Genomic DNA, 26,976 nt, shown 5'->3' on the forward strand with positions numbered 1-26,976 from the left:
GTCTTTTCTGTTGCTGAGAAATCCAGCTCCAGTGTTCCCGGTCACCCTTGCGGGTTGCTGGGAAATCGAGTCCTGAGAAAGAGATACAAGACCTCCTTCATTCTATAACCAAGGTACGGAGCTGATTAGATCCTTAGAGAAATTCTTGATTCAGATTCTTGGCAAAAACGAACTTAACTTAAACTGCAGCTCATATACTCCTTCCCACGTACTAGGCTTAGGTTAGGTACACCGGGGTAGGCGTATCTTAGAAGCACCAGTTGAGTACGTTTAGTCAATGATTTTATGTATGTATATATTCTATCCATTTTAAGTATCATATGGCTCAGAAACCATATCAATGCTTTTACAGTATTATTTCATAATACTACTTTTACTGTACGCACTTTACTTTATAACAAGTATTGCAATTGTGGCAATTCACTTCTCTTGCACGAGAAAGAGGACTGCTCAATAAATAACACCTTTTATTGAAAATGCCCGTCTCTCTATTTCTCTGCACTCTGTTGAAACTAAGCATGCACGATTGACTGAGTGAAATAGCTGTCTATTGTTTTCACACGACTCTCGAGATATACTCCTTGTTCTGGAGGGAGCAAAGTTGTCATGTTTATGCGGTTGTCAGAAACTAAACCCTTCTTGTCTAATCAGGAAAGTTAACTCCTTCATGTTCATTCGAGAAAGTTTCTAGTGACCTCTGAGCTAGCTGGCATACCTAATTAAGTCTAACATATTCAGTAGAGACCTAGATGACCTCAGTCCTACGTCTAAACTATTGTTTATGTTATTCCAATGCGCAGAGCCTATTGGGAATATAGGAACTACACTACAATATTTGTTGAATGTAACCACTGCATACAAGACGCGCCTTTAAAGATTTAAGAGTTCCATTAACTTCACATCGCTGCACGTGAGTTTAGTATGCCGTGAAGCGGATCAGGTTCACCAGGTTGTGTTTGAGTACCCACTGTTTCACGAGTAAGTGTAATTTTCTTCAACGTGTCACACATGTTGGACCATCACTTACAGAACGTTCTCTAAACGGGAACTGACGCTTTCATTTCCGTACGAGGACTTGGTTTATTTCAGTTTATATTCGTTTACGTTTTTCAATGTATGTACACAATGGGGCATGAATGACTGGTGCTCTATATAAAACGGTTGGCTGAAATTTCTGCATTATTGATTTCAATCTGTAGAGTTCACTATCGGGATCACCCAGGCACTTTTACACAGTTTGTTGGCCTTATATTTTTGAAGAGGAGGCGCAATTGGCATATTCAAAACATACCTGTATTGTACATACATGATTTATGTTGGTACAGCCAGGAGGCTGGCTATTGTTGGGACTCTTGCATATTACTGTTTTGCAGATGTATGATCCCTTGATGAAGGGCTAATCCGTCCCGAAATGCATTGGGATGGGATGGTTTTATTCCTGTTCATGAACAAGCTCTTTGATTTTTTAAATTTGTATTTACTACTTAATATGGATACAAATGACAACCACCTATGACAACTTCATTGATAATTCCATGAATAAAAAATTAATTTAGAATATTTGAGCCTTCAATCGTGATTAAGATTCATGAACTTTACAAACAATCCTACTGGTTAGGATTTCAAGCAGTGCAAAGAGGGGACGAACCCCTGCAAGAAACAGTTTTGAATTACTGACTTGACACACTCTTGGATCAGAGAGTGAAACCCTACTGCACCCAACAAGTTGAATACACCATCTGAATAATATTGAGAAACGTGGAGTGTGTGATCCTCTAGATAAATACTAAGTAGCTATTTACCATGTTAGTGGGGGATGGTTGCTGATATCGGCATCTAAGGCCTGGGCATTTTTACTTTCAGATCACAGGGTATTGGACCAGCAGTCATCTCTTCATTCCCTACTTCAGTCAAATTCAGCCCCTTTGGTTTAGGATTCAGAAACACATCATTCACCATGTTATCACACTGTGGGCTCACCATCTTAAAACATTAGTGCACTGTCTACTAAATCAGTGGTTTCATTTGTCAGATATGTGCTAATTGACTCTGAGGGTTCCTGTCCATGTTCATTATTAGATCAGTTCCCAATCTAACCAAAGAGATGTCTTTGTATTCATCTCATGCTCAGGGTGAATGATCCAGTTTGAAGTCCCTTCATTCATCCAACTGAAGGGGACTGGAAGCTAAATGGAGAGGCCTTCAGTCCTTTGCTCTCATACTTCATCTCATTAATGCTGTTGTTTAGACAGACAATACTATGTCCAATTTAAACAACTAGGAAGGGGAGGGACAAAATGTATAACACCATCAATGGTGGCAACATAGATTTTATATGGGCAGAAGTTCATCTGTTATACCTGTGAGCATTTCATATGGGGAGGAAGGAGGGAGTGAAGTTGAATCCGGATCACTTGAGCAGTGTTCATCTTTTTCATTTCCAGGCCTAGTAGATTTCTATTCATAGTGTACATGGAAAAAGCAGATGTTGATTGCCTTTTACTGTAATAAATCAGTATGGCTTTTCCTTCACACAGAATTTTCAGCGGGGTGTACACAGATGTTACCTCTGATCCCATCCACCTTAAGGTATATGGCGCTGTCACAGTCTGGTGAAGGAAAAGGAAACAGGGCAACCCAAGAATGACTTGTGAACTTGGTTAATAGCCAAAACTAAGGTAGTAAATGAGCTAAAAGGAAAATCAGTAAGTATATATGTACTTTATGAGTCATAATAGCCTTGGATGCACTGAACGAAACCTAATAGAATTGATAAAATAACAAACTTTGCAGAAACATACATAAAAGGGAGTAACAATAAATGAAGGAAAAGGCATGCCAAGAGTGATATTACAAGCAATTAGTCTTCATCAGATGCACAAAATACAACCATGAAAATACAGACCAATAGGGAGCGCAGGTCAGATGCAGGGACCAGGTTAATCCTGGGGAAGTGTTACCTTCAAGTTCGCACAAACTATGCATTTCACGCGGGTGGGGGCTGCAAGGAGGTTGCTGTTGGTGCAAGGAGCAGGTTAAGCCATGAACTTTCATTGCTGCAGCCTGAAGAGCCGATCATTGTTTATGCTTCACTTTGGCAACTGTAGTGGGCTGTTGCTGTTCAGCCCAAGAAGCAGGTCTCGAATTGCCAGTCATCATGCTAGGCGTAAAGAGAAGGTCCCGCTAGAGCATCACGTAGGTGGTTTTAGGCAGTTGATTTTCAGCACAAGAGGTCACTTCACAGTCAGGAGGAGCCCAAAGCCTCTGTATTTTCTGCTTTTGTTGATGAGAAGTTTACTTTGATACCAGCCAAAAGTCCAGGATCTGGTGGCACCTGTTGGAGACCAGGACTCACTCCAGCATGTCCAGTTGGTGCTATTTAGCTGGGCAACTGGAGGGCGTCTTCTGGAAGTTTGTTGTGTCCATGTGGCTCACACAGGAGGTCAGACAACTGACCCTTGGATTAATTCTGATTAGCCTGAGTTTAAGGCAAGCAAGTCAAGTCTTCTTTTTTGACTCAACAGGGCAGTCCCTTTTCCTCAGTCAGCAGGGATGCCCTTCTTCTGAATGTTCCACAGGCCCAGGAGTGTGCTGATGTGAGGTTCTGATGGTTCTACTTTGATACCTGGTGCCAGCCTTTGTGCGGGAGAATTCCCTGACCTATCCCCAAAACTGGTTCTTGTCATATCTGACCCATCCCCTGGTCCGGGCTCCAAACCGTGCAGGCCTTTGTGTGTGCTGCAGGCTGCACCATGTGAAATGTAATCAGGGTAGGGCACAACCCCTCCACAGCCATCCTGTCAGGAAGACCTTTACCTGAGAGGATGATTTGTCTGGAGACAATGTATGGAAGTAATACATAACCTGTATTTTGTGTGCACCCTGGTCTATAGCCTCCCAGATTCTACACTGCTATCCCTTACGGGATTCCTACACAATGCAGCACATTTAATCTAGGGCCTCACAAAATATGATCACATTACTCCAGTGGCTCCCCCTCAGCGGACCGTGCCAACTTCAAAACCAGATGCATCATTGACAAAGCCATCAAACCTGCTTATCCTGCAGAGAATATCATCATATCTGGTGGTTTTGGGCACACTCGGAGCCAGGACACAATGAGACTGTAGACCAAGAAGTGCATACAGGAAAAATCAAGGCAGCAGGCCTGTTTCATGTATGCACCCAGGTTCTAATACACCTCTGTACCCATCAGTATTGGCCACACTCTGCTCCAATTTAGAAACGAGTTGAAGACTCAACACTTTAAAGAACACTACATCACTGTGCAATAACTAACCACAACCCAGTTATCACTCCTACCACTACTTAACTAGTTTGTCTGTGACCCTATACAGTGCTCCACTGCCTTTTGGCTAAGTGTGCGCTATAGAAATGCCATACATGCAAAAGTGGTAGTGGTTACTAAATACATTCCCAGTCAGGTGCTGATGCTGGTGCACTCATTTCTGACTGATTCTCTGACTGAAAGTGTTAACAATTATGCCCTTAGAATGTTGAGAACACTACATGTCTTAACATCCTACCTCTAGAAACCACGGTTTTGCCAGTACAACTCATAGGAAGTTAGTCTTGTCCTGGTCAGTTAATCCATGTTACCTCCAATCCGCATTTATGTAAGCGTAATAAAGCCAACGTTTTCTTTAGTAGTAACAATACTTCGGGAACCACTTTAGCACGGACTACAAATATATCAGAATCCAGTCCTCTGCTTGACAATAACCCAGCCTTTTTAAGTGCCTTTAAAGAAATGTTTGGCTGACAAACAAAAGGTATAGGGGCAAGACAATTTAGTTGAAATTCAGCATGGGTTTAAGGATTTGCAGACCTACCTAGCTCAGTTCAATGCTCTTGCAAGCGCAAAAGATTTGACTGATTACACTTTGCAGTTAGGACTTCCTCAAGGTCCTTTATCTGAACAGGAGAGAGACATGAAGATGGAAGATCAAGCTTTGTCTATACTGTCGTACTAAATGTCACCTTACTGCGAAATGCCCACGCAGATCCCATCTAATTCAGGAAAATGATAGAACCGAAAGCAAGCCCTTTCCACAGATCAACAATCTAAATACATTGCCATTGTTAATTATTCTGAAGACCACTTTGCAATTTAAAGAACAAACACAAGCAACCTAAACTATAGCACATCTATTCCTGTCAAGTATCTTTAATTTTCTGATGTTATTATAGAGACAAAAAAATAATTGTTTACTACCTCATAGACATTTTGATTGCTCAATTGATTCATTACTTGGTGCAGTAGCTCCATTTAGCCAAAATATTTTCTGTGTCTCACCAATTGAGCATGAAGCTCTTCAGGAATATATTCAGAATAATTGCTCAAACAGATTAATTACTTCTTCTAAATGTCCAGATGGTGCTTCCCTTTTCTTTTATATTTGTTCTGGAAGGAAAATGCATCTCTTTACATGGTCATCTCCATGCTGCTACGGTTTTTTTTTACTCTGGGCACTGGAACTTCTCTAACCAGGCACCGATCCATGTGCTTTGACCCCTAAGACATGTTGAAATTGACTACTCTTCTAATTGATATATTTAACATACTTACAAGTCCCTATTATATAGTACAACGTGCACCCAGGGTCTGTAAGTTAAATGTCACTAGTGGACTGCAGCACACCTTGTGCCACCACTAGATTGACTGTGCAAAACATGACTGTAAGCCTGAACCAATTACCCGCTAACCCCTTTTGACAGGCCTAAACCTCATTTTAAAAATGAATATGTCATCCTAAGTAAAGTTTATTGCAAGAGAAGGCAGGGGGCATGGTATTTGTAAGAAATGGGGTTGGTGGTCGACTGAGGTGTGAGCCCTAGTCAAGCAGCAACCGCAATGCTTGTCAGGATAAGGCACAAGCCAGCCCTAAATTAACCTGTGATCAACCCTCTGGTAGCTTGGCACAGAACAGTCAGGCTTAACTTAGAGTTAGTGTGTAAAGTGTTTTGCAACATTTCAAACAGCAAGGATCCCACATCTAGTTATAAAAATAGGGTGATCTTCAATTAATAAAACAAGACCAAAACAAAAATAATTCAATCTGTAGAACTGGAGATATGCAATTTTAAAGCTTTTGGTGAAAATAGCACCAAAAAGCACAAAACTCCAACTGTGGATATGTGTTTGCGACAGACCGAGGCAAAGTCACAAGATCAGGCCAATTTTCTTGTAGCAAGGGCCGGCTACAGAAAACCAGTTAGGCCCACTGAATGAAGTACCTTAAATCCTCTGTTTGTGAGCATTTAAAGGATCGGCATAGAAGATTCTTCACACAGCCGAAGCGAAGCATCGATTCTGAGGTGCGGCGAGGCTGTGATGTCATCGAGAATCCCGCCAATGAGGGTTTTCTGAGGTGAAGAGGAAGCTCCACACAGTTAAGGCGATGCATGGGTTCCGAGGAGCTGGAAGGCTGCGGTGGGGAGTCCAGCGTTGTCGACGAGGAATGCAAGGGTACAGTCAGTGCTGCAGGACCATTATTAGTATTTAATGTAGAGGCCCTGGGCACAGATAGTGCCACCTTACTAAGGACTTACAATTAAATTAAATATGCTAGAACAAGCACTTTAACACTGGTTAGCAGTGTGCATAGTCTTAAGAGTCAACAGAAATGTGTTTAGAAACCAGGACGGTAAAGGTAACAAGTTTGGGAATGACCCTGCAGAAAGTCCCACAGTATTTAAAAGTAAAAAATATAAATGTGTAATGTAAAAAAATGTGCTTACCATGCAAAGACACACAAAGCTATTTTCACTGTAGCAGGGTTAGCTGTTCCAGAGGAAAGCATTGGTAGTTAACGTTAAAGTTAAAAAAGGTTATCTCCACCCAGGACCCAGCTTTACATTTCTGGTGCTTTTTAAAATATTTGTTATAAATCCAGTTCTTTGGTAAAGCCAGATTTGTACTAAAAATGATACAAAATCATTTTCCGAAAAGTCACCTTTGCCTGCCTAAAGTCTTTAGAACCTCATTTGTATAAGCTTCCAACTGTAACCCAGGAGCTGAATAGTTCCTGGAAGTGGCATGAACTTGATCCCAGAGCTAAGATAAATGCATTGGGTGTGAGGAGGTTCTCTGTTCCTATGACAAGACGGCCATTTGAGCAGTGCGCAAGGACTTAATTATCTTCAAAAAGGTCTACCCTGTCACAGGCAGATGTAGCTAACATCTGAGCCTGCTCCATCTCTTGTCATTATAGCTAGTCAGGCACCAATCCCAGTAGAAGATGGACTGTCCCCAGAACCGATTTTGAGTAACTACAGAGGAGGAGGGGATTGCTCATTTCCCTGGCCAAACCTCAAGGGTGGACACAGAAGCTCTGCACAAGGGAATGAAGGTTGTGCCAACTGGACATCGGGTTGAGAAGGGCACTGTGGGGTTATTTGCGGTTGGACACATAGGAACTGCTGCAAAAGTAGGTAGGGTTACCTCCGGAACTTTTCCCTCTTGGTTAGGGAGGGATTAGGAATCACTCCAACCAATAGGCTAGAGCCAGGCATAAATATAGCACCCCTGGTCACCCTTTTCAGAACACGTCTGGACCTTTGGAAGACAGAAGAAGGAATACACATGCTGTTGATACCTGTAAGGAGAACCCTAAGGACTGGACCTGTTCCCACATATGCCCAGGGCAGAGAACTGAATTTCAAGGGTCAGTTGGCTAACCATCTTTTAAGCTAGACGGACGCAAAAGTTGTACGAAGCTCACTTTTCTAAAAAAACTGACCCTGCCCTGAACTGTCGGAGCAAGTTTGGACTCCTAAGTGCTGTTCCTGAGGCCTTAGAACCCTAGGCTGGTGCCAAAGCGTACTCCTCCTGCCTAAACCTGTAAACCTGAGTCCTATAAACTATTTGTGGATTTTTTGCCTTGTGAATTGTCGCGGGAGCTGCCTGCCAGCTAATCCGCTGGTGGGCCTGAATTTGCTGCAGCTGCCACTAGGTTCTTCTCAGCAGCAGAAAATCCATTACAGTAGGCCGGATGTCGACCGGCATCCAATGACTTAAAAAACTCTGCGCTACAGCCTCCAGCCTGTCCCGCTAAGGTGAAGGTAGAAATCTGCACAGGCCAGACTCTGAGCAGCATCTGATCAATGCAGATGACTTCCTGGGCACGAACTCCAGACTTTTCCCACACTGAGCTTTTCCCGTCATGATTGACTGCTTCATCAGGACCTCGTCCTTTGTCAGCCCACCATTGATGAGCCCGTCTTCAGATCCAGCCTGCAGCCTTTCCCCTCTGAGGGCTCTACCCTCTTAAAAAAGCTATAAGTGTGAAGGTAACTTTTCATCTGGAACCTGTCTGCCCTCTGTATTTCAACCTGCGGTTTATTGTGGTTGGCCTTAAATCTTACCTTTGTGTTGGAATAGCGCAACAAGCTTCTCCCGTTTGGCTCTTTGTGCTTTTTGAGGTTATTTTTATTTTAAATCGTCCAACAAAGATACTTTCAGTCTTTGATACTCAGTTCATCTCTAAATTTTGGTTTCAACTCTACAATTCACAATGCTAATCTCATCTGGGTTTCATGCCCAGAAGAAAAGTCATTCAGAAAGTCTTACCTTTGCTCTATAGTAAATGCCACCCAAACAAATTACAAATGTCTTCTGCCTACTGCAAAGTTTACCTCTAGTAATGCTATGTATTTTTCTTTGGAAGTAATACCTTTTTTGCAGCCTATACATTCCTTCCTAAGGTCCTTCCAGTAACTTCTTATGTTGAAGAACAAGTTCCCACAGCATTGGAAACTATGAGAACCATCAGACAGGAGAGAGACTAGAACGAAACTCTTGATAAATTAAGACAAATAGACTTCGCAAACCAGCTCCAAATTCAAGGTGAAATAACTCCTCATAGGCTTCTCATAGATCTAAACTGGGTCAGAGACACTATGGTCTATTATACTTTGCCCATAATATCTATTCACTCATTGACCGACTAAAATTGCAATTTTTCTGGAACATATCCACTTCCACTTATGTATCACTTTTTAAACCAGATTCATCTGCTGAAATATTTAGGAATAAAAGAGTTCTTTCATCTGCTCATCAGTTATGTAAAGGACAAGAGGAGTAAGAATTAAATGAAATATGTGACTTTAGAATTTATAGAGGAACTCCTCAGTTTCTGATTGATTAGAAGAGATAGCTTCCCTCTGAGACTTCTGGGGAGTTAGCATTTCAAGTTCCTACCCCTCATTTGGGACATCATTGTTTTCTAAGCCCTCTGGGGAAAACTGGTCATCCTGAGGGAAGGGAATGTGTTCACAATCTTAGTATTTACAAGAGGGTTGAGTCTACCCACAGAATGAAAGATATAGTTAAATCTAGTCTCTTTTTTAAATGTGGTCTCAGCATCTAGGATGGTGTTCCATTCCGTAGCTTGGATTAGGATGGGGAGGGTTTTCTGGGTAGGTGGCATTGAGACAATATATGTCAACTGCCTCTCACATTAGAAAGACCAGCCATTGTCAGCTGGGCTGTTTCGTCACAAGTTTTTTGGCATTGGTCCTGGTTAGTAGTCTAGGGTTCCACACCAAACACTTTGCCGGGTTCAAGTGGACATTTTCTCCATACTTTTTAGACCCTGTGTAGTTTAGTTCAGACTCTGTCCATTGAGAACCCATATCCTTTCATTTTAGTTTAGTTCTGTTCCAGGTCAATTATTTCTTTTGGAAGTTTATGCACTTTATCATCTGTTTCTACTCTGACCTTTACAATCAATTATGGTGAAAGATTACTTTCAGTTCTTTCTGTTTCCTGTCCCAGGTTAGTTCTTTATGGAAATTATGATAGAGGACTGGTCAGTCTGCCTTGAGCATCACAATTGCTCATTCAGCTTGTTGCTTGCTCCTGACGGCTTCCATTTTTTCCCACTTCTGCTACAAGGGAGGAAATGTGTTACTCTGCAACAACTGTTATTCTCAAGTACTTATTAGTTTCTTCATTCTACAGGGCTCGCAAATGGTTAAACTCAACAGTTGTTTTGTAGGCCCTCTTGTTGAATATTTATCATTCTAAGTCAGAAATCACTTTACACTCCAGTTCTACTGCATTAGGTCTCAGGTTAAATTCACTCAATTATGAAACTTTGACATGTGTATTCAACTATTATGCTTAAGTTATCAAATGTGATACTCTCACCTTTGCTTAGCAATACAGTCAATTGTTTACTTGGTCAGCGTAGCAGTGTTTGTATTTGTTAGACTTGGCATCTTTGTCGTGGTTTCCCCTGACGTTTTGCTTCTACCTCCGGTATGTTTGATGCTGTGCTGGATTTCATTTTTGCTGGCTTAGATGCTTTGGGTACTTTGACACTGCTGGTCAGTGTCAAAGTGCAAGTGCTCCCTGTCTAAATTGTGATTACCATGGGTTATCCCCGATTGACATATTTGATTTACTGGTAAGTCCCTAATTAACTGCACTGAAGTGTGCCAGGGCCTGTAAATCAAATGCTACTAGTGGGCCTGCAGCACTGATTGTGCCACCCACATGAGTAGCCTTGAGATGGTACCTCAGACCTGCCTTTGCATTGTCTGTGCACAGTTTGTTAACTGCCAAATCGACTTGGCAAGTGCACCCACTTGCCAGGCCCTAACCTTCCCTTTTCTTACATGTACGGCACCCCTATGGTAGGCCCAAGTTACCCCCCTGGGCAGGGTGAAATGTATGTGAAAAGTAGGACATGTAATGGTGTGTGTGACATTTTCTAATAGTGAAATACTGGCAATTTCGTTTTTCACTATTGAAAGACTATCTAGCCCCAATGGATACAATGGGAAATGCTGTGGGCCCTCAGATTCACCCCTAGAGATGCGGAACTGATTAAGCTTCTGCATCTCCGATATAAAGAGGCAAGGAAGGCCAGAACCAAACCTCTTAAGGAAGAAGATTGGGAACAACTGTATCAAGAAGCCATTTCAAATATTTCCAGTAAGTTTTTTTGAGAATTATCAATGCTCCCTTTCTCAAACTATTCATGAATTTGAGCTTAGACGAGGAATCATAGGTCCCACACTTCTCCTCAATATTTACCCCAAATGCTGCTCCTTCCAAAACTCCTCTACTTTTGAATCTTTATTAGATTAGAGAGGCTCTTTTGCAGTGCTCCAGCAGTATAGCCCCTGGCCTGGATAGTACTCCGATAGATATCTTCATGAAGCAGCCAGACCTATGATGACCAACCCTGACAAATGTCTTTAACACAGTTAACATTGTGGGCCCACAGGACTCAATGTCTGCAATCCATCTATATTCCTATCTATAAGAAAGGAGTTAAATCTGAGGTCAAAAACTACAGACCAATTTCACTCCTGGGTAGCATGGCTAAACGTATGGGTTTTATAAAAAAGATTAGAGCAATGGGCCACCCGTAATAGTGTCTTGTTTCCAGTGCAATATGTTTTTTTGAAAGGGGCAAGGTACCCAGGACCAATGCCTCAATCTATGTCTGTTTTTTGCCAAGTACACTCAAGTTAAGCAAGACAAGTTATATTTGGCATATATATGCAGCTTTTGACTGCGTTGCTCATCACCACCTGTGGAGCATCATGCAAGAAATGGGCATCGATGAGGCCATTATTGTTTTTATCAGGCACTTTATTCCTTGGCTACAGCCTGCGTCTGTTACGGGAGACAGGGAGAGTGCACTAGGTTGTTCCCAATCAACAGGGGCGTTCGACAGGGTTGTGTAATCACCCCATTTCCTTTCTCCATCTATTCCAATGGGATGGAAACACCCCAGGCGAACTCAACCTCGCATGTTCCTTTTATGATCTTATCATATAAGGATTGAATAAAGTGATTTGACTGACTGAGTGGCTGTGTAACATCCTACAAGTATAACTTTCCATTGGGTCAAGATAGAGAAATAAAGTAAAAGCTCTCTGAACTCAGAATTTAATAACACATCTTTTAGTAAAGATGGTTTTTAAATTATGTATTTGAAACTGCCACTTTTAGAAAGTGGGCATTTTCTTGTTTAACTGTTTTGTGTGCCTCTGCCTGTTTGTGTATTGACTGGTTTTGGAGTGTGAGGGGCTGGGGATGTTCATTCACTGTAGACAGTCATGGGGGGGTTGAGGTGTGCCTGCCTTTCCTGGATGGCTCAGAGGTGAGCTGAATAGACATTGGCTGAATTTAGAGTATTGGGTGGTGATTCCCTTGCACCTGAATAGGGGCTGGGTCCCTTGCACAATGCTGTCTCCACCCCCTGTGGTCATATTGCACCAGTGAGGACAGAACTGGTTTGGGCTGGGCTCAGAGACCCTTGCACAAAGAGAATAAAGATATTTTGGGGTATAAGTAATAGATCTAAAACCCCAGAACTTTAGATCACTTCTGGACTCAAAAGGAACCTTTGCCCAGGAGAAGAGCTGTGAGGAGGAGTACTGGCCCTTTTGTTGTGTGTGTTGTGGGGTTGGCCTGCAGTTGCTGTTTCTGCCAAGGAAAGGACAATGACTGGTACTTTGCTTTGAACCTTCTTGAAGAAGATCTCCAAGGGCCAGTGAGTGCTGGCTTCCTGTTCTGAAGTCTCAGGGACACAAAGGCTTCACCCCCAGTTCCCTTGAACTCTTCTGCTTAGAGTTCTGGCCTGCCAGGAGGTGCCTGTTCCAGTTCTGGGCCTCTGGAGATTGTGCTTGCTGCTGGGAGCTGGAAAAAACCTAAAGAACTGAGTTAATCAATGCATCACTCTTCTTGTGGCTGTTTTTCCGATGCAGCAATGATGTGTGAGAAGAATCTCCCCACATCGGCGTGCCACCCCCAAAAGCGACGCCGTGCCTGCGGTAGCTGCAAGAACCGACACTTCGAGGGATCGCGGCTCAAGAAATTGACGCAGCACCGCTCAACGTCGCTGCATTGATTGCCGACGCATCCCAGATTTCCTCACATTGCACCTGTGCAGCAAGTTTTCCCGACTCATCACCACGGACCAGAAACGTCTTGGAGTCGACGCATAACTTCCCCCTACAGACCGGGTTTTACGCATCATTGCGTGCAGCAGAAATGTTACATTGTCTCCCCACAGTCTCCGGAGCTGACGCATCTCTGTTTCTCGACGCTTCCCATCTCTGCGGCTGTGTGGCCTTGTGAATTTTGACTCATCTACAGGTACTTTGTGAGAAATCATGCATCTATAGTTTTCTATGGACCAAGTTGTTTGAAACGTTTTTAAAAAGTCATATTTTTATTACATGTATGTTGGATTTTTGTTGTTTTGGTCTTGTTGAGTTTAGATGAAGATACTGTAGTTTTCCTAAACTGGTATGGTGTCCATTGGTGGTGTTATCACAGTATTACTGTGTGTTTTTAGTACAAATTCTTCACACATTGCCTTTTGGCTAAATCTGTCTGCGCATGCTAAGCTACCCAGGGTGTGAGCAGGGGTTATCTAAAGTGTGTATCTCCCCTACCCTGACAAGAAGCAAGGGTCCCTATTTGGACAAAGCTACCTACCTCTGCCAACTAGAGACCCCCTTTTCTAACAGTATTGTTTTCCTTTCCTTCTGAGGTACTCTTTAAATCAACTGCAGAGAGTTTCTCTTCTGTGACACCTCTGCATGTGCCTGTTGCTGACATGGAACCACTTATGCATCTCAGAAATGGAAGGAAGTTGGTTGTGACTTTATCCTTTGTTTCTTGAAAGTGCTGCTCATTGCTTCAGCGTGTTGATTTGATTTGTTTTTGTGTCCTTCCTCTTGCCACTGGTTGCACATTGTTGTCCTGTAAGGGAGTCATGGATTGTCTTGGAAATGTATGCCTTCATTATAGGTGCTATAGTAGTGAGCTAGAGAGCATGAGCATTCAATGACGTCAATTGGTCATGGTTGAGGCATGTAGCAATCTTTTCAGGCGTGCTTCTCTGGCCATTACTCAAATGTAACCCTCCCCATCTCCCAACAAGTAGTTAATAGTCCTACAACATTATGCATGGAATCAGTGGTGCCTGTTTCAGGTCAGCATAGTGTAGGAAAATCAAGAAAGTGGTGAAGATTTTAGGGCAATTCCATGTTGATATGGCTTTTAGGCAGCCGTGGCCACTGCAGGTAAGAGCAGTGGAGCGGTGGGGCCAGGTAAGCGGGGATTTCAAGAGATGACAACAAGGGAAAATTAATTATTTATTTAATTTTCCTTCGTGGTTGTCTCTCGAAATCCCCCTCATCTGGCCCCACCACCTCACCGCTTTTACCTGCAGCGGCAGCGGCTGCTTTTAGGTTGTGAACATAATTTCCAGAGGAAGAGGATGCCTCTTTTTAAGATTTGCTATTTTAAAGAAATATGGCTGTTGAAACATAGACAGGTTATAGATGTCTTGCCATGTGAGGTGGGCATAGTCTTTGTCACCTTTCCTAGTGCCCCAGACTTGTCATCACCCCCTCCAGCACTGTGATTAATGAAGGTTTTCTTTCTGTGAATTTCTTCGTGACCAATACATGATTACGCTTCAGCAACTTTTATAAGAGCCTTTAAATGTCTTAATAATTTGAACAGTGCACAGTTTCAATGACATGGTGTTTGGGAAGGTTATGCTTAGACAGGAAAGAACTTTACCTCATTCAGATAGTCACAGCCAAGCATGAACTCAAGCGTGCAGTTGTAATGTTGCCGAAATGACATATCTTTTTATTTCTTGAAGTTCAAGTGCAGTTTATATTTACAGCAGTATGTTGCAATGGTTTTCATTTTAGTGAAGGGCCTTTGGAGTGCATGCCAGCATAATTGGATCTGACCATATTGCGGATTAGGGACTGGGGACCCCTACTGGTGAGAGTTACTACAGCTAGGATATCAATCTACTGCTCATTAGAGTACAGACAGAACAGGAATGGGACCAGATGATTCCAACTCAATACATTTGTGTTCTGGCACTTCAGATTGATAAAGGATATGATTAAATTAAACATATTGTAAGAAACTAGAAACAAAACAGTACTCTTTTGCATTACTTTAGCGAGTGTAACATCCTCACAACTCAAATTCCTGAAACTACAACAAATGCTTTGCTGGATTTAATTGTTACCTCCAACCTTACAACAACAAAATGATTACTCATAGGTGACAATATACATTAGGTTTCAATAAGACATACAATTTTTAACAAGAATCAAGATGATATGATTCTGAGGAATACATTATGCTCAGTATTTTAATAACAATTGAACATATCTTCTGAGAGACAGCAATGTTACTGTGGTAAGAGGTACTGGCATTTGCCTCCTTAAGAGAAACTGCTTGAACCTTTATGCAGTATGGGTTTCATCGTGTTTAGGCAGTTACTGTGCTATACTCACAGACAAAGCCTGTAAATGTTTTTTTTTTAAAGCAACAGCTCCACATCTAGGAATAACAACAGAGAGATTTATGTCGCTACCGCGGGAAAGAGGAGGCTGGTCACTACCGGATCTAAAGCTTTATTATTGGGCAGCAGCATTGCAATGTATGGTGGGCCTGATTGGAGGTGCTGAAGTGGAGGGTTGGGACAAGTTTGGTTCGCTTGCTATTTATGGTTTGGTTCTGGGTACGAATGCTGAAAATGTATTTTTGAGATTCACGGAGGGAAGCTACTGCAAAAGAACACGATTTGAGACAGTAATGGCTGCATATAATATATGGAAAGGGTTTGCTAAAAAAGGTGGGAATTGGGAAGTATAATGCATATACTAGACTAAAAGATAACCCTTCCCTACCGAGTGAGGATTTTTCGGGAGCAGTCTTTCAAGAATGGGAGAGGCGGGGGATAAGAAAGTTTGGAGATATGTTGGGCCTTCATGGTATATTACAATTTATGGAGCTGCAAAATAGTTATGCTCAGGATACAAAACATTTCTTTAAATACCTTCAAATAAGAAGCTGCATATTAAATAAACAAGAGGGTACATCGGGATTCGAAAAAAATATGGTGATGGACCTTATAGAAGGTGGTTGTGATTGCACTATTAAGAGGTTTTATTTAGAAATGACAAAATTAAAGAAAGATGATTTAGAGGAATGGATAGATAAGTGGTCTATTGATTTAGATATAGGCAGGGATATCTTTACTGAGTCATTAGAAATGGGGAGTAAAATGCTGTGTTCATCGTCTCTTCAGGCCCAACACTATAAGATACTATACCATCTATATTATACACCCGCGAAGATTGCCCAGTGGGGAGGTTCATCTGGTATTACTTGTTTTAGATGTGGCAGTACAGATGCTGATTTGATACATATCTTTTCAGTTTGTCCCCATTTGGATAAGATGAAACAGGATATTGTGAATTTTTTTCGGAATGCACTGTCAACAATAGAGTTAACACCAGCTATTATGTTATTGGGGATAAGTGTTGACGGGCAGTCGAGTTGTAGAAATGTTATATTTGTAGCAATGGCGATCCTGAGATTGTTAGTGGCTTCTGCCTGGCTTGATCCTAACCCTCCATCATATCATCAATGGTTGGGCAAATTATTGTCAATACAAAAATTGGAAACAGCCATATATGCTAGGAAGGGAAAAAAGGGTAAGAAACTGGGTATGCAAATTTGGGGTCCTTTTATTCGATGGAAGTTAGGTACTGACTGTTAAAAGACTAAGAACCTGTCTAGATGAATATTTGAATGTGTATGCATGATTTTGTGTTCTATTGTATTGTAATCATTGTGCCCTGCTCATGTTATAAAGAAAATGGGCAAAAATAACTATTAATAAAAAAAATAAAAAAACAAAAATAAGAATAACAACAGATTAAAACTTTTTAAACTGAAATTTGGTCCCACAACAATTACATATTGAGTATTAGAACACCGATTAGACATACCATGGTCTGCTAGCTACCCAGATTCTCTTCGAGTTGTACTTTTGTGGCACAATTTAAATATGAAAAGTGAGTAACACAGCAGAAAGCCTCTTATTTTAACTAGGACATGAGTAACCTGTTAACTTTCCATTATAGCATACAGTGGGCACATAAACAAAGTTCGCAATTGCATACTGTTCCTCAGACAGTAATATTTTGATACAGTCTTGTCTCTAATGTTTTGCATTATGTTTTCTAATTTTGTTGTACAAGTAAATACAGTCAAATGTTTTAACATATTTAACTGTACCTCTGCCTAGGAGTATATGCAACACGGGAATAAGAGTATTTCCAGATGTAAAAAATGTGTTTTCGTCCCAGCTCAACTTCATTTTGTAAGTATTACCAAAATGATTACAGTACACTAAGGCTTTCATGGTGCTACTCTGTTTAAAATGCTCCATTTACTATTGTCTTTTACAGAGAGGTATATGATAACATACACGTGACAACAATACCACCAAATGCTTTCCAAGGAATGAACAGTGAACCTCTGACATTGTAAGTAGCTGATACAAAACAAAGGTTTTCAAGTGTTCCCTTTTTAGATCAACCACCTACTCTGGAATATTTGTGCATGTAGTATGGGGGCCCTGGGTGGCAATTGGGTTGTGTATGTACTGAAGTCCCTGTATAGTTATACACCAGGGCATTACACTGTCATCCTCCTGTCACAGCACTGAGAGTTTATTCTTCAATGACTAGGGCAGAGAGAGCCCAGCAGGACCATGGAAGTGTGGTGGTAGACATCATAATGACCATGTATTCATTTTGCTATGAAGAACAACAGGTGAGTGGCCACCACTCTGCTGCAGCTCTTAGTCCTGCAACGTTAGAAAACCCTGAAATACTCTAAATCCTAGAACTCAGGATATCATTGGAATCAATAAGCACGCCTTCCTTACAGACTATAAGGGGCTCCCAGGAATTCCTTAAATGCACTGCTGAGATATCTGGTAAAGTTGAGGAGATTCCACTATGGCATTACGTAGGGAGCATTAGGGCTGCCAGTGGGTTACCTTGACCCCATGATATATGGTCCTATTGACTAGGGGAGGCCCTAGGGACGTCCTAATTCCAAAAAAAATGGGAAGCCTACCTCAGTTCAGAGTGGGCAGAACTCAACTCTAAACTACTGCCTCACGTTTAAATCAGGGTAAATTATGCCACCCTATTTAAAATTGGGGCTTCCTTTTTGGGACACTCATGAATCAGTGATGTAACTAGCCACAAAAACTGAATCCCTGCCTACATCTCTTGTTTGGAAGTGGTAACTAGGGTGAGAATAGCAGGACTTTATTGGAGGAAGGGTAAAGTGTCAATAGAGAAACACCACAATTCCTAGAAGTGGCAGAGGGCAATACCCAAAGGTACTGAGCTGCCTGTCTCGTCTCCCCTAGAGGATAGACTCCTAGATGACTACCTACCAGATAAGGCGATCTCGCTGACATACAAAAAAATATTAAACAATACACCGGACACAAAGGGGAAAACTCGGGCAAAATGCGTTGAGGATGTTGGGGACATTAGCGACGAAGAATGGCAGGTGGCACTGGCATCCCCTCAGGAGGTGGCGATCTGATTCTGATTTAAATTTATCCAGCTCAAACTCCTGCATAGAGCATACTATACAAGTTCGCTATTGGTCAAAACGGGTGCCCTGAACTCCACGGCGTGCCCTAGGGGGTGCAGCCAAATAGGAACCTACCTGCACCAGTGGTGGGAATGGCCAATTCTCCTGAAATATTGGGAGACGGTCACATCGGCAATGTTCTCAACCTGTCACAAAACAATGAAGGTCTCGCCCCGCTGGTGCCTCCTCAATATATGGCAGGCAACCGACCTATTACATGCTGAGAGAGTGTGGGTTTCCCTTGGTTGCATGGTGGCGAAACGCAACATAGCAAGAACATGGAAGGGGTCACGAGGCCCAAACTCACTGAGTGGGAGACTGATATGGATTGGTGCATGCAAGTGGAGAGAGTGATATATGAGGGAAGAGGGTGCCCACAAAAATGATCCACGATCTGGGTGCATGGAATGTGAATAGAAGGATATGTACCCAAATCAACTACGCTTTCTCGTTGACAACAGACCACATGGAAGAGTAAACTTTAGATCGTAAAGGATTTACTGAGATACGGGGTCTCGTTATGGGCCCTAGATATCGTACTGATCGATATTGTACCAGTGCACTGTGACTGTCCGAAATTATTAATGAATGCACTGTATTTTGCTTTTTTCTGTTCTTGTCTTGGAATATTCAATAAAAAGATCTGTTTTAAAAAAAAATTCCTAGAAGTGGAGAAAGCAATATAAGCTATGGTTCTTCAGGAAATGTGTAGTTTCTGGCAAATTATTGTGTTCACACATGTTAGGTTTCGTAAGCCCCAAAAGTAAACTACTGCCTTTTGGGAGAATAGGAAAACTGGCTAGCCTCTCACATCTCCCCACTTTGTTATGTCCATATAGAGTGTTAGGAGTCAGACATAACCTATCAAAGAATTTCTTATCTGCAAGCGCTAAAATGTAGCCCCCTCTGTATCCCTGAATAATCATAATATTTCAAAATCAGACAGCCATACACTACCACAATACTGCAATTTTATTGACTCCAAGTTGGTTGATATTTATCCATGTGATTTATAGCTAAGACCTGAAACAAGCCTCATGGTATCAACCCACATAGCACTATGCTTTTCCCCCAACAGCTGCCTTTGAAGATTACATAGTTCGATTAAATATCTTGGGAAATATTCTCAAGACGTTATCGCAGCGTAAGCTGAACTTTTATCGCTGTATTAGCAAGCTTGCGCTAGCAGCCGTTAGCGACAGCTTTTTGACAAAAACGTCCATTTAAAAGATCGCGACTTCTGTTAGTGATAATTGTCGCTAATGACATGCAAGGGAGGAGTTCCCATGCAAAATCTGCCGTTAACCCAACAGCTCCATATTCACAAGGGGATTCCTTAAGTCCATAGGACCCAAAAAAAATGTCTCTAACTGCAACTAGAGGCAGTTTTTTAAGACCAGAAAATATCAGGTCTTAAAATGAAGATGACCATTGGGGCCTCATTTTAGCAGGTTTGGTTGCTGGACCGCGCTACAAGCAAAGTTACTGCGCTGCCCTGCCACAAAATTACAATAAGATAGTGCACATTCCAGGGCCTCACTCATAAAAAGTGTTTTGTTTCAGCGCTGCAACAAGACAGCGTTGCAACACTTTTCGCTACCCCCTTCTTGCGACACCACGAATGCGCTGTATTCACTGGACAGAGCTGCATGACGCAAGCATTGACAGACATGTCTGGAATCCTGATGTATCTGTCTGCGCTAAAGTCATGCATTGCTGTAGTCGTGTCACAACCATGATGCAACTCCAGCAATGCATGGCGCCAGCCTATCCCTGTTGATAGGTAAAAATCCCTTCAAGGGATTTTGTTTCATACAACTAATTAACACGCTTGGAATAGTTATTTGGCAGTAAAGCCCCGACTGGTAGCTTACATAAGATTAATCTGAACGTCAATTGAATAGTTATAATGAAATTAATAAATAGTTATTTAACACACGGGTATCAATTTTCTCAAAGGATAAACAAATTTAATGTGAACAAGATAAGAAAGGGGGTACAATAAATGATATCAAAACACCTTGATAGAGGCAACAGAATAATATACACAAGTAGCAATGTCTTCCAATCATAGATATAATCATCTATTCCCAAATGATAACAAATGCAAAGAAAAAGTCAAGACAAAGCAACAAACAGTTCTTTGGGGCAAACGAAAACTGTGGAAATAGATGGATTTGTCGACGCTTCGGTCTTTTGTGGCATACAATGTCCGTTAGACATAAGATATGAGTTTTTGATTAGAATATTATTTCTCAATAGGATACTGGAGAACAACGACGACCGCAACACCACCACCCTGCTGGAAAACCTCGCAAACCTGGGACTCAAGCAGCTGGTGACCACCCCCACCCACCTCGCCGGACACACTCTCGACGCCGTCTTCTCATCCAGCAAAGACATCGCCTTCAGCCACGCCACAGGACTCCACTGGTCGGACCACAGCTGCGTCCACTTCACCTTCAGAAGAACGACGACCCACCACCACCAGCAACAGGTTGCCCGAAGAAGCTGGAACAAGATCACAGCCGACCAGCTCGCCGCTTCCCTGAGTCAGCACCCTCCCGCCAGCTCAGCGAACCCCAGCCAGGCCGCCGACAACCTCACGAAGTGGATCAGCAACTGCACGGACGAACTCGCCCCTCTGAGGACCCCGCCCAGCAGACCCGGCAGCAAGAAAGCCCCATGGTTCACCGTCGAACTCAAGAGCTCCAAGAAGAACTGCCGAGCCCTCGAGAAAGTCTGGAGAAGGGAACCAACACCGGACAACATGACCACCCTCAAGCTTGCCACCCGGAAGCACCACCAACTGATACGCGCCACCAAGAAAACTGCATTCAAGGACCGACTGGACAACAACGCACACAACTGCAAGGAACTCTTCAACATCGTGAAAGAGCTCTCCAACCCCAACGCCGGAAACAACGACATCACCCCATCGCAAGACCTCTGCAACTCCCTCGCCACCTACTTCCACAACAAGATCGCGGACATACACAACAGCTTCAGCATTCATCCATCGCACACAACGACCGCAGCAACGCCGCCCACCACCACCCTCCGCGCCTGGACTCCGATCAGCACCGATGACACCGTCCGCATGATGAACTCCATCCACTCCGGATCTCCGACCGACCCCTGCCCTCACCACGTCTTCAACAAGGCCGACGCTGTCATCGCACCCCACCTGCGGGACATCGTCAACACCTCCTTCGACACCGCCACCTTCCCGGAGAGCTGGAAGCACGCCGAACTCAGCGCTCTACTAAAGAAACCAACAGCGGACCCCACCGAACTCAAGAACTACCGCCCCATCTCGCTCCTCCCGTTTCCAGCCAAAGTCATCGAGAAGACCGTCAACAAACAGCTGGCCGCCTTCCTCGAGACGAATGGATCCCTCGACCCCTCACAGTCTGGCTTCCGAGCCAACCACAGCACCGAGACCGCCCTCATCGCTGCCACCGATGACATCCGAGCCCTGATGGACAACGGAGAAACAGCGGCCCTCATCCTCCTAGACCTCTCCGCGGCATTCGACACTGTCTGCCACCGCACCCTAGTGCAGCGCCTCAGCAACGTCGGAATTCTGGAGAAGGCACTGGAATGGATCGTCTCCTTCCTCGACGATAGAACACAGAGAGTCCGTCTACCACCGTACAAGTCAGAGGCCACCGAAGTCATCTGCGGCGTCCCTCAAGGATCCTCGCTGAGCCCCACCCTCTTCAACATCTACATGAGCCCCCTCGCGCCCATCGCACGCCAACACAACCTGAACATCATATCCTACGCCGATGACACCCAGCTGATCCTCTCACTGACCAACGACCCCGCCGCTTCCAGAGCCAACCTTCACGAAGGGATGAAAGATGTAGCCGAGTGGATGACGACCAGCCGCCTGAAACTGAACTCAGACAAGACGGAAGTCCTCATCCTGGGCTCTTCGCCCTCCGCCTGGGACGACTCCTGGTGGCCCCCCGCCCTGGGCACCGCACCCACACCGACAGACCACGCACGCAACCTGGGCTTCATCCTGGACTCCTCCCTCTCCATGACCAGACAAGTCAACGCCGTCTCCTCGTCATGCTTCAACATCCTGCGCATGCTACGGAAGATCTTCCGGTGGATCCCCACCGAGACCAGGAAGACGGTCACCCAGGCCCTCGTCACCAGCCGACTGGACTACGGCAACGCCCTCTACGCCGGAACCACCGCCAAGCTCCAGAAGAGACTCCAGCGGATCCAGAACGCCTCAGCCAGACACATCATCGACATCCCCCGACGCAGCCACATCTCCGGACATCTGAGAGACCTGCACTGGCTCCCCGTCAACAAGAGAATCACCTTCCGTCTCCTCACCCACGCACACAAAGCCCTACACGATCAAGGCCCGAGCTACCTCAACAACCGCATCAACTTCTACGCTCCCAAACGCCACCTCCGATCAGGCAGTCACGCCCTCGCCACCGTCCCCCGCTTCCGAAGAACGACAACAGGAGGAAGGTCCTTCTCCCACCTGGCCGCCAAGACCTGGAACTCCCTCCCGACCGACCTGCGCCTGACCCAAGACCACCTCTCCTTCAGGAAGAAGCTCAAGACCTGGCTGTTCGAGCAGTAGCAGCACCCCCACCCCCCAAGCGCCTTGAGACCCTCCGGGTAAGTAGTGCGCTCTATAAATGTCCTTGATTGATTGATTGATCCTATTTTACAGTTGAGTAATCCGTCAAACAACCGGTTCCTGATGTATGGGATCAGGAATTTTCGATTCAGTTGTTTTGATTTATCTGGTTCTAAGATTTTGACCAGTTCTAAGTAAGTAGTGCACTTTAGATTTGCCACAGGTTGAGGTATGCTTCTCTCGCCCCCTTTTTTCTCTTTTATTCTTCTTTTTCTCTGGTTGTTTTCTTGATATAGACCCCACTTTGGGAAAAGGTAATTTACACCTCCTTTATTTCATTAGATCACATTTCAGGTTGAGCGTGACTGTAGTCATCTTCTTTTCTCTTCACTGGTTTTTTTTCTTCTCTTATTTAACTTAACCATTATTGCCAGTGGGTTACCTTGACCCCATGATATATGGTCCTATTGACTAGGGGAGGCCCTAGGGACGTCCTAATTCCCAGAAAAAGGCTCATGGGGACCCTACCTCAGTTCAGAGTGGGCAGAACTCAACTCTAAACTACTGCCTCACGTTTAAATCAGGTAAATTCTGCCACCCTATTTAAAATTGGGGCTTCCTTTTTGGGACACTCATAAATCAGTGATGTAACTAGCCACACAAACTGAATCCCTGCCTACATCTCTTGTTTGGAAGTGGTAACTAGGGCGAGAATAGCAGGACTTTATTGGAGGAAGGGTAAAGTGTCAATAGAGAAACACCACAATTCCTAGAAGTGGCAGAGGGCAATACCCAAAGGTACTGAGCTGCCTGTCTCATCTCCCCTGCAGCATAGACTCCTACATGACTACCTACCAGATAAGGCGATCTCGCTGACATACAAAAAAATATTAAACAATACACCGGACACATAGGGGAAAACTCGGGCAAAATGGGTGGAGGATGTTGGGGACATTAGCGACGAAGACTGGCAGGTGGCACTGGCATCCCCTCAGGAGGTGGCTATCTGATTCCGATTTAAATTTATCCAGCTCAAACTCCTGCATAGAGCATACTATACAAGTTCGCTATTGGTCAAAACGGGTGCCCTGAACTCCACGGCGTGCCCTAGGGGGTGCGGCCAAATAGGAACCTACCTGCACCAGTGGTGGGAATGGCCGATTCTCCAGATATATTGGGAGACGGTCACATCGGCGATGTTCTCAACCTGTCACCAAACAATGAAGGTCTCGCCCCGCTGGTGCCTCCTCAATATATGGCAGGTAACCGACCTATCACATGCTGAGAGAGTGTGGGTTTCCCTTGGTTGCATGGTGGTGAAACGCAACATAGCAAGAACATAGAAGGGGTCACGAGGCCCAAACTCACTGAGTGGGAGACTGATATGGATAGGTGCATGCAAGTGGAGAGAGTGATATATGAGGGAAGAGGGTGCCCACAAAAATGATCCACGATCTGGGGTGCATGGAATGTGAATAGAAGGATATGTACCCAAATCAACAACGCTTTCTCGTTGACAACAGACCACATGGAAGAGTAAACTTTAGATCGTAAAGGATTTACTGAGATATGGGGTCTCGTTATGGGCCCTAGATATCGTACTGATCGATATTGTACCAGTGCACTGTGACTGTCCGAAATTATTAATGAATGCACTGTATTTTGCTTTTTTTCTGTTTTTGTCTTGGAATATTCAATAAAAAGATCTGTTTTAAAAAAACAATTCCTAGAAGTGGAGAAAGCAATATAAGCAATGGTTCTTCAGGAAATGTGTAGGTTCTGGCAAATTATTGTGTTCACACATGTTAGGTTTCGTAAGCCCCAAAAGTAAACTACTGCCTTTTGGGAGAATAGGAAAACTGGCTAGCCTCTCACATCTCCCCACTTTGTTATGTCCATATAGAGTGTTAGGAGTCAGACATAAACTGTCAAAGAATTTCTTATCTGCAAGCGCTAAAATGTAGCCCCCTCTGTACCCCTGAATAATCATAATATTTAAAAATCAGACAGCCATACACTACCACAATACTGCATTTTTATTGACTCCAAGTTCGTTGATATTTATCCATGTGATTTATAGCTAAGACCTGAAACAAGCCTCATGGTATAAACCCACATAGCACTATGCTTTTCCCCCAACAGCTGCCTTTGAAGATTACATAGTTCGAATAAATATCTTGGGAAATATTCTCAAGACGGTATCGCAGCGTAAGCTGAACTTTTATCGCTGTATTAGCAAGCTTGCGCCAACAGCCGTTAGCGACAGCTTTTTGGCAAAAACGTCCATTTAAAAGATCTCGACTTCTGTTAGTGATAATTGTCGCTAATGACATGCAAGGGAGGAGTTCCCATGCAAAATCTGCCGTTAACCCAACAGCTCCATATTCACAAGGGGATTCCTTAAGTCCAGAGGACCCCAAAAAATGGCTCTAACTGCAACTAGAGGCAGTTTTTTAAGACCAGAAAATATCAGGTCTTAAAATGAAGATGACCATTGTGGCCTCATTTTAGCAGGTCTGGTTGCTGGACCGCGCTACAAGCAAAGTTGCTGCGCTGCCCTGCCACAAAATTACAATAAGATAGTGCACATTCCAGGGCCTCACTCATAAAAAGTGTTTCGTTTCAGCGCTGCAACAAGACAGCGTTGCAACACTTTTCACTACCCCCTTCTTGCGACACCACGAATGCACTGTATTCACTGGACAGAGCTGCATGATGCAAGCATTGACAGACACGTCTGGAATCCTGATGTATCTGTCTGCGCTAAAGTCTTGCATTGCTGTAGTCGTGTCACAACCATGACGCAACTCCAGCAATGCATGGTGCCAGCCTATCCCTGTTGATAGGTAATAACCCCTTCAAGGGATTTTGTTTCATACAACTAATTAACACGCTTGGAATAGTTATTTGGCAGTAAAGCCCCGACTGGTAGCTTACATAAGATTAATCTGAACGTCAATTGAATAGTTATAATGAAATTAATCAATAGTTATTTAACACACGGGTATCAATTTTCTCAAAGGATAAACAAATTTAATGTAAACAAGATAAGAAAAGGGGTACAATAAATGATATCAAAACACCTTGATAGAGGCAACAGAATAATATACACAAGTAGCAATGTCTTCCAATCATAGATATAATCATCTATTCCCAAATGATAACATGGTGAAGACATGATGTATACAATGATGGTCGGTCCAGGAGAGTCCAGGAGAGTCCAGTGTTGTGGCTGAAGGTGAAGCTACCGCTGGCGGCGGTGACGTGGTCGACCATGTGTCCTGCTATGTGGCCTGTTGAGGTGAGTTGCTGCTTGCATCTGATGCTGGGGACCTTCCCCAGAAGAGGGTGGTCGCCTGCTCATTGGGGTTGGCCAGGTGGAATTTGAGATCACCTATTAGGATGTCATCAGTGGATGGGAGACCTTGGGGTGCAACAATGGTATTTGAGAATGGATGGCCAAGGTCCGGGGGGCCTGCACATGAGGGTGCCGCAGTGGATGTGCATGGACTTGCTCCGGATCTGAGAGTTGAGGTGGTCCAGGGTTACCCATGGGTCATTTGAGTTCGTGGTCAATCCAAGTGTCCTATGGAGTTGATGGCAAGACCTCCTCCTTGAGGGTTGAGGTACTCCATGAGGGTGATACTTCATCCGTCAGTGATGACGATGGAGGTGTCCGTTTCGGAGCCAAGGTTGGTCCTGCCGGCGAGGTGGCATCCAGGGTTGATGGCGAAGAGGGTGCTGGAGTCATAGTGGTGGAGTGTCCAAGAGGAAGGCTTCTTGGTGCTGAGCGCGGTCCAGGAGCAGACAGATGCAAATGGGCTAGCCTATGGTTTGCCTTTGGCATGGGAGACATCCAGTAGCA

The 26,976-nt window shown here is 43.8% G+C and overlaps 1 protein-coding gene across 1 annotated transcript in view; it reads left to right on the top strand.

Annotated features, from left to right (window-relative positions):
• The window catches only part of LOC144763730 (lutropin-choriogonadotropic hormone receptor-like), a 1,068,475-nt gene that overhangs the window by 654,457 nt on the left and 387,042 nt on the right, over positions 1 to 26,976 (top strand). The window contains exons 5-6 of the mRNA XM_078649633.1: positions 17,124 to 17,198; positions 17,287 to 17,364. Of these exons, the coding sequence (XP_078505759.1) occupies positions 17,124 to 17,198; positions 17,287 to 17,364 (153 nt within the window). The remainder of the gene's footprint in view (positions 1 to 17,123; positions 17,199 to 17,286; positions 17,365 to 26,976) is intronic.

The sequence above is a fragment of the Lissotriton helveticus genome, chromosome 6, assembly GCF_964261635.1.
Source record: "Lissotriton helveticus chromosome 6, aLisHel1.1, whole genome shotgun sequence".
Lineage (NCBI taxonomy): Eukaryota > Metazoa > Chordata > Amphibia > Caudata > Salamandridae > Lissotriton > Lissotriton helveticus.